The sequence below is a fragment of the Lathamus discolor genome, chromosome 21, assembly GCF_037157495.1.
Source record: "Lathamus discolor isolate bLatDis1 chromosome 21, bLatDis1.hap1, whole genome shotgun sequence".
In the NCBI taxonomy this organism is placed as follows: Eukaryota; Metazoa; Chordata; class Aves; order Psittaciformes; family Psittacidae; genus Lathamus; species Lathamus discolor.
In genome coordinates, this window is record NC_088904.1 from 4466110 (window position 1) to 4478999 (window position 12890).

The 12890-nt window shown below is 48.9% G+C and overlaps 1 protein-coding gene across 2 annotated transcripts in view; it reads left to right on the forward strand.

Moving 5' to 3' along the window:
- The first annotated feature begins 5184 nt into the window (after positions 1–5184).
- Positions 5185–12890, forward strand: part of CRTC1 (CREB regulated transcription coactivator 1) — a 44070-nt gene continuing 36364 nt past the window's right edge. The window contains exon 1 of one of the 2 annotated variants that reach the window (XM_065699823.1): positions 5185–5361. In XM_065699823.1, the coding sequence (XP_065555895.1) occupies positions 5236–5361 (126 nt within the window). In that variant the 5' untranslated portion in view covers positions 5185–5235. The remainder of the gene's footprint in view (positions 5362–12890) is intronic. The other variant, XM_065699822.1, reaches the window with a different exon arrangement.

Consider the following 12890-nt stretch of genomic DNA (forward strand, 5'->3'; position numbering starts at 1 on the left):
GTTTGCAATGGAAAACAGAAAAGTTGCTCAAGGAAAAGCTTTATAAAGGAGGTTTTATAAAGGAAATCAAAGGTTCTGGGCTGGGTCCCGAGGGCGCTGCTGTTGCTGTTTCACACCCAGGCCCCTGTCACACAATTAGCTAGAAACTGGTTTATGGCTTCTGATAAAACAACCTCTTTCCTGGCTGTTTGTGCAGGCCCCCAGCCAGTCTGTGCCTGGCTCCGCTACTCGGGGGCTGCAGCCTTCCTCTGCAGCCACTGAAGCCACGCTGCGTTAACACTGCAGGACCCCGAGCAGGATTTACCTTTTTAGCTGAGGTGGATAGTTTGGATGTGTATCTTCCATTCATAGTGCTTTGAAAATGCACTACAAAGTGTGGTACATCTGCTTGCTGATGTTTGTAATCAGATGTGTCTCAAAGTTTGCTTTAACTACATCCTTCTCTCCCCCCAATGTGGCCTGGGGTTATGTATAAACATGTGATCCTCTTTCAGATGCAGTTTTACTCTTTGGTAGTATCAATACGTGCATTAAGTATTAGTGCCTTAAGGACAGTGGTTTACAACTGGATTTAGAAGGAATGTATGAATTTCCCCGAAGTTTGGAAGAGGAGAGCTTGCCCTGCAGTGCAGTTAGCATGTCTGGACTCAATTTTGCATATTTTGGGGTTCTCAGATGGTGAAAGCTTATGCCAAAAGAGTCTACTTGCTATTTCTTAGGAAAATTGGGGCACGTATCATGGAAGGGGGTCAGGTTTGGTCCTTGGATGTGGAGAGATTCTCTCCACATGCAAGCCCATGGGCTGAGCAGGCTGGGGCAGCCATCCCATACTGCTTCCAGCAGCCTTCCTCTGCTTTGTGTGGGGCTGCACAGAGGAGGAGGGAGGAGGGATCCTCTCCTTCCCACTCCTGTTGGTAGCATTAACCTAGAAATGTGTCCATGAACAACCAGTACAGCCCCCTCCATCCCAGGCCAGATGCTCAGCTGTTTTTCAGCTGGTTTGTTTGACTGTATGTTGGGTTTTCAGGTAACAATGACTGTACCTGCAACCCCTCCCCGAATTCTCCTTCACCCTTAGAGTTTTCTTATTACCTTTGGTATGAAAATTGAGCCTTTAACTTGCAAGTAGACAACTGTCCTAAGGCATGGAAATAGTAGAGGGTTGGTTTTGCACTGGGATGTGAAGAGGAGGAGTAGTCAGGTGGTTGACTCTGGGAAGCCTCCTAGGAAAACCACACAGAATTCTCCTTCACCCTTAGAGCCTTCTTTTTTTTTTTTTTAACTACTTTCAGCATGAAAATCTGCTGCTTTGTGTTTCTGGAATAGGAGGAGAGAACAGGACAAGGCCTGGGCGTTGTGCCATTTCACACCAGGTATTGTTGCCTTCCCTGTAGCTGTTTGTTATACATGAGCATTAAGGAAATGTCTACAAACCCGTCTGGATGGGGTTTGTATGGATGTAAATCTGTTCCTTGTGACCCTTCCAGCACATCTCTGAAGCTGAACCACGAGATCTTGAAAGAAAACTTTTTCCTCCTACTTTATGTATAGAATGTCACCAAATTCTCTGCAGTTGGATTCGACAGGCGGCTGTGGAAGGAAACATCCTGCTCTCAGCCGTGCTTCTCTGTCTGCTCTACAATTTGATTTGCAATGGTGTAATCTCTTAGTAGTAAAAACTCTTTCGCAGCTTCCTGCTTGTTTCACTGAAGCACACGATTCCTCCTGGTGCCTCCCTTTTAGTGCAGACTCTGAATGTACCCATGTAGAACACTTTGCCTGCCTTCCAAGTGCTATCTTTGGAAAGACATAAAGTGCCTACTGCCTCAGCAGCTCACCACATCACCTCAGGATCATGGGAATACTTCTTGCATTAGTGTGGCGTGAAGCCGAGCTCAATTCTGGGAAAAAAGATCAGTAACAGAATCCTCCGTGTGGCTGCCAAAGCATTTCAGAGCACCGAGAGATGTGACTTGTAGAAATGAGAGTGGTATCTTTGAGCAGTCAATGTTGGTTTGCTTGCTGTAAGTTTAGGTTTTACAGGGGATGGTAAAGAAGCTAAACTGGAAGGATGACAAAGGAATGTTGGTAACACAGAGCAGAACCAAGCCATGCATGTGGCTGCCACTTGGTTTGCTTGGACTGCTCATCAGATTCAATGAGTAGTGTAGAGAAAGTAATTCAGGTGTTTTTATCTGCCCTCTAGAAACACGGACAGCTTAAAGTAAAGAAATGGTCACAAATCCCAAGTGAAACAAGAGCAGTTTCTCCTACTGAAAGTACAATTCAGAGCTCAGTTCAGAAGCGTGTTGGAAGTAGGGACTCTGTGGGCTTCACACAGGATATTCTTCTCTGAGGATAATGGGAACGTCAACAGGAACAACAGTTTGAAGTGAGAGATCAAAACCTTTGTGTCTGTAGGCAAAAAGAAGTTGGCTTCTTTGTGGATGAGGGCACAGTCTCCTGCTGTCTGCTGCTGTGTAAATTGTTCAACCTCACACCTTCCTCTGAAGCCTCCAAGGGAGAATACGGAAGTAGCTGGATCTCATCTGCCAGAGCAATTCCGAAGGACATGGAGGATAACAAACAAGCACTGAGTAAACACCAGCTCCTCCCTGCAAGCCGCTTGCTCTGGGTGCAGGTTGCTCAGTAAGGAGTTGTTTGTAACAAAAGCAGATGTGAACACAACAGCCCGGTCCTCCAACGCCTCTTTGTTTGCTTCTGAGCAAAGCTCCGGTTCTCAGTTACAAGAAATTTCTTCATAACGTGTCTGGAAGGCTGGAGGAGACAGAACTGCTGTCTCAGGGGACCCCATCGCAGCTTTCTAGTGAGATCAAGTTGTTCTCACATGGCCCCATATGTGCTCAAGGTGAAGACGGCAAGAGACATAAATAATAGTTAAGGGTATGAGCTCATCATTCTGTCAGATGCATGGCATATCTCCTTCAGTGGAGGAAGGAGGAAACCTGGCACCCGCCTGAAATGTCTCCTTGCCAATGCCTTAATGCAGTCAAGATTTACATTGTCTGCTGGGTCATGCACTTAGCAGCCACTCAGATCCACCCACAGCCCAAAACGTGGAGCTGAGAGTGGGTGAGAAATTCCAGAAGCAACTCTGCGAACACAAATGTTGTATTGAAGAGAAGTTTGTTACGCAAACGGCTTTCAAATGGGAGAGCTTAAGAACAGGAGCGGGGCCAGGTTGCATGCTGGAATTCCATCTGATAACGCTGCACAGGCAAAACAATAAGAAAAGGGAGTCTTCTTAAGGGAGGAAGTCGTCACCCCCACCCCCACCCCCATGGCCATCTGCGTTCCTTTCCTGCAAACCGGGAGCCATCGGGAGATTTCACCCTTTTCAATCTCCAAGAGATCCAAGAGGGGAAAGTTTATCAAGTTTCATCTTAGGCACTTCACCATTTGGTGCTAGACAAGAGGCAGAGTGGCAGCTGGGTCTCTAGATGTTTGCTATTACCACCTATGGTATTCAGGATAACCCAACAAATTATTTATAATCATCTCACTTCTCGAGCAAACCCAATGTGGATAATGGGTATCTTAGTGCTAAATCTTTGAGATTTATATGCTCTTAGTGTGACATGCCAACTCTGCAGGTCATGCGCTGTTCATGTACACAGCTCGAGGGTATTTAACTGAATATGCATTCCAGTTGTTTATTCCCAGTGGAAAATGCAAGAAGTGGTTAGACTAACATCTGTCAGGAATGACAGAGGAAGGGCTGAGCCTGCCAGGGCCTGGATGAGCTTTCAGGCCCAGCTCTGCTTTGTGCGATGGTATCTCATACCACATTATAAACTTGGAAGTGCAAGTTGGCAACGAGAATTTAGGGTAGGACATGACTTTGTGGCTAATGCTAACCCTGACCGTTGAAGCGAGTCTCACCCATCCATCTCCAACAGCCTTGCAGTGGCAGATAATTATCATCTCTTATTTTACGGGGGCAGGAAATACTTCTAAATGCCTGGTAAACTGAGAGAACCAAGGCCCTGGAGTGATCAGTGATGGAATTGAGCATAGAGCATCATTTCTTTGCTCTCGCCATGACAGGGTTTGGTTACTGGAGTGAACACTGCTCAGGGCCAGAGCAATGCACCAAAACCCAGAGCGTCCACTTGATTGACTGGTGCTTTGTAAAAAGGAAAGTGTAAAAGGCACCGTGTGGGTGTTGGGAAACAGGATTTAGTACTGCCTAATGCGTGTGTCCTGCACATCACAGTGCTCTGCACCCACCTGATGTTAGCACAGCTGGAATCAATGGCTTAGCAGCCTAAGCCTGTGTTCCAACCTGGTGGTCCCCCTTGGAACTGCTGCTCCCCTCGCAGCAGGGATGTGCGTGCATCGGAACGTGGCTCCGGTTTGTTCTGGTAGCTTAGAACACAGCCGCAGGCTCAGCTTCTGCTTCGCTGGACAACACACCTGAGCAGCAGGGAAACAGGAGGGTGCCCAGCCCCTGAACCTTTCCCAGGAATCAGGACTTGATGTGGGATCTTGGTACCAGATTTCTGCTGTGCAGGTATGAGCTTTGCTTGTCTTGCAGGAGGAATGCCCCATCCCTGGCAGTGCTCGAGGCCAGGCTGGACACAGGGGCTTGGAGCAAGCTGCTACAGTGGAAGGGGTCTCTGCCTGTGGCAGGGGTTGGACCCCTTCCACTGGAGCAGCTTGCTCCAAGCCCCTGTGTCCAACCTGGCCTTGAGCACTGCCAGGGATGGGGCAGCCACAGCTTCTCTGGGCACCCTGTGCCAGCGCCTCAGCACCCTCACAGGGAAGAGCTTCTGCCTAAGAGCTCAGCTCAGTCTCCCCTCGGGCAGGTTCAAGCCATTCCCCTTGGCCTGTCCCTACAGGCCCTTGTCCCAAGCCCCTCTCCAGGTTTCCTGCAGCCCCTTCAGGCACTGGAGCTGCTCTCAGGTCTCCCCCTTAAGGAGCCTTCTCCAGCCCAGCTCTCCCAGGTTGTCCCCACGGCAGAGCGGCTCCAGCCCCGCCTCAAGGGGACACCAGAGCCCAGTGGGGGCGGCAGCGAGACCCGGCAGCCGCCATCGCCTCAGCGCTCCCGCCCGGTGCCGCGCATGCGCCCGCGCGCCCCCTCACCGCCCCCCCGCCTCCCTTACGCGCACGCGCGCTGCGGTCCCTCCCGGCGGGGCCGCGCGCGGCGCATGCGCGTCGCCCGCCTTCTTCCCCCCCCCTCCGGCGCGGGGAGGGGGATGCGGACGGGGGAAGATGGCGGCCTCGAACAACCCGCGGAAATTCAGCGAGAAGATCGCGCTGCACAACCAGAAGCAGGCGGAGGAGACGGCGGCCTTCGAGGAGGTCATGAAGGACCTCAGCCTGACCCGCGCGCACCGGGTGAGGACGGCGCCGCGCGCCGCCGCCCGCCCGCGCGCCCCCGCCGCGGCGGCTCCGGAGGGGTGGGGGGGAGGGGCGGCGCCCCCCGCGGCTCCCCTCAGCCCGGGGGCAGCGGCGGCGGGCGGGGCGGCGGGCAGCGCCCCCTGCCGGGGGCGGGCGGTGCCCTCGGTGCGGGCCCCCCCCCCCGGTCCCCCGTTACCCCCCCCCATCTGTTTCCCGGGTACCGGGCCCCGGCCCGGAGCATCCTCCGGAGAGCGGCACCTGCCGCCGGGCGGGCGCGGCGGGGCCGGGCCTGGCTGCACGGGGAGGGGGAGTCCCCCGTGCTCCCGGCGGAGGGGGCTCTGCCCCGTGGCAGGGTCGGGGCAGCTCCGTCATGGCTCCGCTGGAGCGGGCCCGGCTGGGCGGGGGCTCCTGCGGGGCGGGGGGGACAGCTCCGGCCTGGGGTGGGTCCGAGGAGGGTTCTGGTCCCTTCGCCGGGATCTAAGGGAGGTCGCGGTTCCTTCATCAGGCTCTGAGGGGGGGTCCCCCGTTCCTCAGGACAGGCTCTGAGGGGGGGGTCTCGGTTCCTTACCCGTATCTAAGAGGGGGTTTCCCGGTTCTTCACCCCAGGGCAGGCCCAGATTGGGGCGGGGGGGGTCCCATCCTTGCTCCTGCTTCCCTCCGGGCCCTGCAGAGCATCCCTGCATGTGCAGGCAGGTGAAGCCCTGGTTCCCTTGCTGTGGAGCACCCATGGGAGTGCAGAGCCTGGGTGGGAGCTGCTGGGCCCGGTGTCATTAATGTTGTTCCTCTTACACTCCAGTTGTCGTAGGTGCAAATTGCTGCACTTCCAAACCCTCCTTGGCTTGTGATGCCTCTGCAAAGCCCATCAGCAGAAATTACCTGCATAACAAATGTGCTTTCCAAACATCAGATGCCTCTTCTGGTGTAGACGTAGGGATGTCAGAGCTTTTCTGCATGGTTTTTGTCTCACTTGCTTGTGTCAACGTTTCGGGTTTTCTTTTAACTGTTTAAAGGAAAATTTCTGATCTTGTTTGTGCCTGAACCTTCGCAGGAATGGGAGAACAGGAGAACGTACCCTTGGATTTGCAGGAACGTGTTTCCTCTTATTCCTTCATGTCAGGATAGGGGGAATCCTTGTTTGGAATTGGTGCTGCTGCTGATCAGATGTCAAAGAAAGGCCACGGTGCTTCTGTCAGCTCCTGCTTGGGAAGGCGCGAGGTCAAAGCTTTGTTGGTGATGTCTTTTAGAGGATGCTGGTGGAGTTCTTGATGGAGTTAGTTGAGAGAAGAGCGAGGATGCTTTAGGGGTGTTTGCAGTCGATGGAGCCTTCTTGGTTCTTGCACCTCTGCCTGAGTAGCTCAGTACCCAAGATTTTATCTTCTGGTGGTTGGTCTTTGCAGCCACTCAAGAGCTGAGTGTTCTGGAGAGTCTGCAGTTGCAGGTTAACTCTTAGGTTTAGCATTCACCTTCCACAAGATAAGTCCGAATCCTGATTCAGTTCCTCCTGAATCTGAGGGTTCCTGACCCTGGTTTTGCAGGTGGAAACCCATCTTATTTTCAAGAACCTGGTACTGAGGAAAGGACCCAAGATGAATAAATTTTCTGAGGATTCTGGGTACTGAAGTGATGGAAACACTGACCAAATAGCTGAATAAAATGTCTTCTTTGTAGACTTTTTCTACTAAATTCCATGATTTCATCTGTGTTTAAAATGCAGCATAAAAGCAAAAAGGGGTTAAGCACAACTTTGCCGTTTGCTCTCATTTCATTTGGCAAAACACACTTTGCTGCTGTCACTGTGCAAATGCGTTACTCAGTTTGTGGAAGCAGCCCAGAATTTCGGTTGCCTTTTCATTATTAGTAATTGTCTTTTTTGCAATGTTTGCAGTGTTACCATCCTGGCTGCTTTAGTGTTTGGGGCTGGTCATAGCAGAGCAGGGAACTGCTGTTCCACACGTGCTGTTTCTGAGGTTCCTTTCTGGCTTGGTCATCTTCTGCCTATTCCTGCTGGTTGCTCCAGCTGAGATTTTGAAGTTAATGATGCCTGTTTCTTGCCCAGGACAAACTAGAGCATGATGTCGACTCCTCCTTTCTCTATTGCCCTCACCATTCACTTGAATAAAAGAGAATTCCTTTGAAAAATGAATCCCTTTGGTTTCAGGAGCATTCCCCTGTTCTTGGGAACAGCCAGGTCCTGGTTGGAGCTGGCACATTGCAGAACGCGTGTTGGGTTTGCTGGCAGACACAGACCTTGGGGAGAGTCGTGGCAGTGGGTGGGTGGCCGATAGAAGCTCTGGAGCTGCTTAATTGTCTTGTGAGTGGGACCTTCGTGTTTATAATCCAGAGATTTCTGCGAGTCCCATAGTAACAAAGTGGGTGAGAAGAGGGGGAGGCTTTTTTTTCCTGTGTGACATTGACTCCTTTATTCTGCTGCTGGTTCTGCTGCTTTTTTTATGTGAGACATGGAATTTCAGAACTGCACTGGTTTCTCAAGGAGGGGCTGTTTACCAGGGCCTGCCCTCCATTTCTGCTGAAACACAGCCCAGTGGTACTTGCTGTGTTGAATTCACTGTGCAAGGCTGTTGCTGCCCTTGCAAATTAGAATTAACCAGACATTAACATGCAGGTTACCACAGGTAGTGCTGAGCTGTTCGATGTATGGCTCTTCAGATGATGGAGAATGTAAGATTATTAAATAAAATTTGGGTGCATCTATGACGTGCGTTTTAAAGGTGGTTCTCATTCAGCTGAAGATACTCTCAGGATTCCACAATTGGGTTTTTTTTGTAATCTATGTTGTTAAAACCCCTTAGTTTTGAGGGATTCCAGCTGGAGCTGTGTTTGAGCTTGCAGTCTTACTTTAAGACCCCCCCTGAAACCCCCTAACTCCCCAAAAGCCCCACGTGGAGAGCTTGTGCTGGTGTGGATGTTACTGGTGTGAAAATGGGGGAGAAAAACCAGGTTAATGGTGATGTTGGGAAACATTCAACAAAATCCCAGCACCTCCAGACAGGCTTTTCCTGCAGGCAGAGTGGGTTTTGCATGCAGGCCACTTGCAGAAGGTGTCTTGGTGAGCTGCTGCTAACATCACATCTCCGCAGTCTCTAGTGATGACCTCAGGGACACAAACCCGATTCTCTGTGTCCCCAAGTATGCAATTCAGTGCTTTATCAGCCTGTGTGCTGGTGCTGTGACAGGGTTTACTTGTGCATTTGTAGGTGTTATCAGAAGCTGTGTGTGCCTGTGCTGCTTCTGCGAGTTGGTCAAAACCACACGGAGTAAAATGTTGGTGGCTTTATTTTAAACCTGAATATTTTGAACCCAAAGCTCCTGGTTTAGTTTAATTTCTTCAAGCAGGATGTATTGTAATGGTGTAGCTATCCATAGGTGGCCATTTGACTGAAGGGGAATGAAATAAATATCAAGTAAAAACCCCATAGTTTGTGTCTAAAACATGTCCACATGCACACACATCCCTGTAGCTGGATTGTACTTTCATATGAGACTGTCACTCATGTACTTGCTCCTACTGGCTGTGGAGGAGATCAGAATGTCTTTGTACATGGTTTGCTGTAGACAGTATGCAAACCAGCATGTAAAAGCTTAGTTAAAGCAGGAATGCTAATCTGTGGGTTTAGAACTGAGAAGCACTAATGATGATGGCGCAGTGTCGCAATGTTTCCTAATGTCTTCAGCATGTTTTTATTCAATAATTTGATAGAAAAGAAATTCCTAACTACATAATAGTATTTGGAATGTCTGAAAGATATTAAAGAAATGCATCACAATCAGGACTGAGCCCTCCAAGCACGGAGATGAATCCCTTCAGCTGCAAGTAGTTTAGTGCAAGGTAATGGTATCATGAGGTTCCCTCAAAACAGCAGTGTTGATTTTTCAAGCCCTAGACGGTGTTTTTCTTCTTTGTTACTTTCCCGGATCCAGGGTTTGGACCCTGAATTTGCACATTTACAAGAAAGAAGTGGCTTAGGCTTCCTCTGTGATCTCCCTCTCATTTCCCTGCTGGAGCAGGGCATGGAACCAAGTGTGTAGGGTTCTATGTGGCCAGATGTGCTCCCCACGTCGCAGCAGCTGTGTCACCAGCTGTGGGCATCCTCAGACACAGGCTGGGCGAGCGAATGCATGGGCCCTACTGACAGAATGCTGCAGTGTGGCGAGTTCTTTGAAAGAATCCTTGTAACTCGGGGGAGTGAGGTGCGGAGGTGAGGTCCCCGCAGGGGCACAAAGAGTCTCTGTTCTTGTGCAACCCTGCACTGCCCTGAGCTGCTCTGAGCTGTCCAAGGTAAACAGCAAGCGGCTCCTGATGTGCCCTGCTGGGGAGCTCGCGCTCCGGCCCAGTGGGAGCTTTCTCCTGGTGAACCCAGGCAGGGTTTGTTGTGCTTTTTTAAAGGAGACCGTGACTTTTAAAATGATTATTCCATCATTACGCTGCGTTAAGCTGCTTGCTTCAGCTCCCAAAGTCTCTTTTCTGTGCAGTGGCCAAGTCTGCCTGTGTTTATGCTGCAGCAAAGCTGGGGAGGATCTGTAGGCACGAGAAACTACGATTGTACAACCGCTGCGGGGTGAATGTATGGAACCAGTGTGTTGCATTTCAGTTTTCTTTGGCTTCAGTGGTGGAGAGCATTCGCAGTGATTTGCATTTATAGGAGCTACTCATTTAGTAAGAGAATAATAAGGTTACGTACAGTCAGCGCTTCCAACTCTTCGAGGGGGATGTGGGGGTTTCCCTGCAAAGCCATTCTTTGAATAGCTGAGCTTGGCCTGTAGTTAAGATCCTGGAAACTTGTAGGTCTGGATAGTGATTTTCTTGGTCTTGTATTTACAAATGGAAGTGTGTAATTTTGATGATAACTTTGGGTTAGAGTTGCAGATACAGGAGCTGCAGACCTTCAGTGGAAGTTACAGACATGGCAAAAGCATCAGTGAGCAGGAGTTCATGCTGTGTTAGTCTGAATTATGTGCTGGCAGCAGCAGCGGGGCAGAGGTGAGTGAGTGTTCTCTGCCTCAGTAAAGCATCAGGCCGCAGAATGCTGCAACAGGAGTTGTTCCTTTAAGCAGTTTTCAAGAATATGTTGTACTGAAAAATTATTTTAGTAGCAATGTGGCCAAGGCACAGACTTTCTTCAGCAACTGTTAAATGCAGCGGAAAAGAGCTGTTTGACACAGCGCAAAAAAAGGAGGGGGGGAAACCCCGAAGCCCTTAACGTGGTTGTGTAAGGGCTGGTGTTGAAAACCAGTTTTTAACTGTAGCTCTGTTTCTCAATCAGATGACTCCTTGAATTATTTTTTATCATGTAAACTGCATTTCAGTTTTTTATGCATCTTGGGTTACCTGTGCTGATGGGGGACCAACGTGCATTTTAATCTGCTGTTCATCAAACCTCTCCTTCTAGCACTAACCATTTGGTTTGGATTTTATAATCAATTTATGAGTGCTGGTGATTTTAGTTAAAATGCATTTGCTGAACCTTATCAAGATCAAGCTGGGGCAGCAGCATCAGGCCTGTTTAAGCTCGTGGAAGCTTTGACTCCTGTGGTTGCCCAGCACCATGTTGGTGTGAGTTCCAGCACAGTGGGTTGCATCAGGAGTTGACCAGGCGAAATCAAACTGGTGGGCTTGGGGTTTTTTGAGGCGAGCTTTAGCCCAGGCAGTTTCCTGCTCTGACTAGATGCATAAGTTGTTCTGTGAGAAATTATTGTTTCTAGACACTTCCATTGTAGTGGTAATAAAATCCTAATTTGGCAAAAAAGTAGACATCATCTCAGAGATGATCAATAGGGATTTAAACAGAATGTCTTAAAGGCTGAATATCTGTCTCTGATTTCTATTACCTCTCTCTAATTGCAAAGGAGTGTTTTCTTGGGCTGTGTTACAGCAGCTTTGTCACTCTCCCCGTCAGCATTGATCTGTCTCTAATGGTATGTTCCATGCTGGCATCAATACTTTTGTACCTAATGCAGGATCTGAAGCTCAGGTAGACTTCAGGGCACTCTTCAGCAAATGTCATACTGGATCTTAAAAAGACGAACAGAAAAAAAGGCTTTTCTTTTTTAAAATACTAATTCTGGTTGTGATGGCTGGAATTTTACCCCAGTGTTCTTGTAGATGTGTAGAGTAGCTGTTGCTGTGGCGTCGAGGGTATATGGTAGCTGACGGGGTTGGAGTAAGTGGGTGAAAAGAAGGAAACTGTCAAAATGTGGTAGATTTTTTTGTGAGCATAAGCTTTCAGCAGTGTTCATGTTGTGTCAGTGACCTCAGTGCTGCTTCCCTGTCTCCTTTTGGTCTGAATTACTGGCATTTTGGTAAAAAAGTGTGTTTTCAGAAGCTTTGGGGCTAACCAGACTTGGGAGTCTGTTAACTCATTGGCTATGGTTGGTGTATGTGATAGTGTGTAGAAGTTAGTATTGAGAATGTGGGTTGGATTTGTTGTAGCTGTTTTGTGTAGTGTGTTCAGTGCTGTGCAAGTGATGTTCAGGAGGAAGATCCCTGTCAGCATCTCCAGTGGCATTTTTGGAGCCAGCTGAGCGTTGCAAAGCGCGTGTTTGTCAACCAGGGATGTTTCGAATGAGCTCACTGGTACTTTATAAATTACAAAGTTGTAACAGAGTGTTGAGAAGAGTCTTGTTTTGCAGATTATTTCTTGGGAACTGAAAATGCTTCCCCTTGAAGCAGAACAAGCATTTGTAATAAACCAGCAACAGCACACACCCACAGAAAATGGGTCTTAAATAATAAAGTAGAGGAGAATGAACTGATGCATTCTGGCGTTCGGCTTCAGTAATGATTCTACAGCACTTCATGATCCTTGTCTAAGAGTTTGTGTGGTACAGGCAGGTTTGCCCAAGGTGGATTTTACTCTCCTGCCTGCTTGGTCTATCATTTTTCTTGACTACTGGGAAAAATATCCTCTGTGATATCTCTGTTGGGCTGCTCACTTGTGGTTTTTAGCATGTTTACTGATCACTGCGTAGTAGTAAGATGTGTAAATGGCAGACTGCAGTTCTGTTAGATGAGTTTTCAATTAATTTTGATACCCAGCAATTACTGTTTATGTTGGTATTACTTTCCTTGGACAACCAAGGTCTCAAAGAGAAGGGAATTTGAGCTGGTTTTCCAAAAGATAATTATTTTCAGGCACATGCTGATAGTTCTGAAGTCAGAAAGCATATCAGTTGTTTTTTGACCTTTCTGCGCACTAATGCCTCTTCAGACTTGTTGTAGAAGCAGCATCTGGTAGTGGTGTGAAGCTGTGCAGCAGATTTCTCTAGCTCCAGAGTCCTTAGGTGGTGTTTTGACATCCAAAAACTGGATTAAGGAAAAAAACCCTCAGTTTTGGAAGGAAAAGACAGTGATTGTTTCATACAGCGATTGTTTCATGCGCTGGCTTCTCACCTTTCTTCTCCTTACAAAGTCTTGATGTAGATCCTATTCATGGCATCTGTTCAGCAGCCACTAATTGTTGGAGTGGTGTAACTGGGTTCCTTCTTGTTCCTTCTGTACATGCAATGGG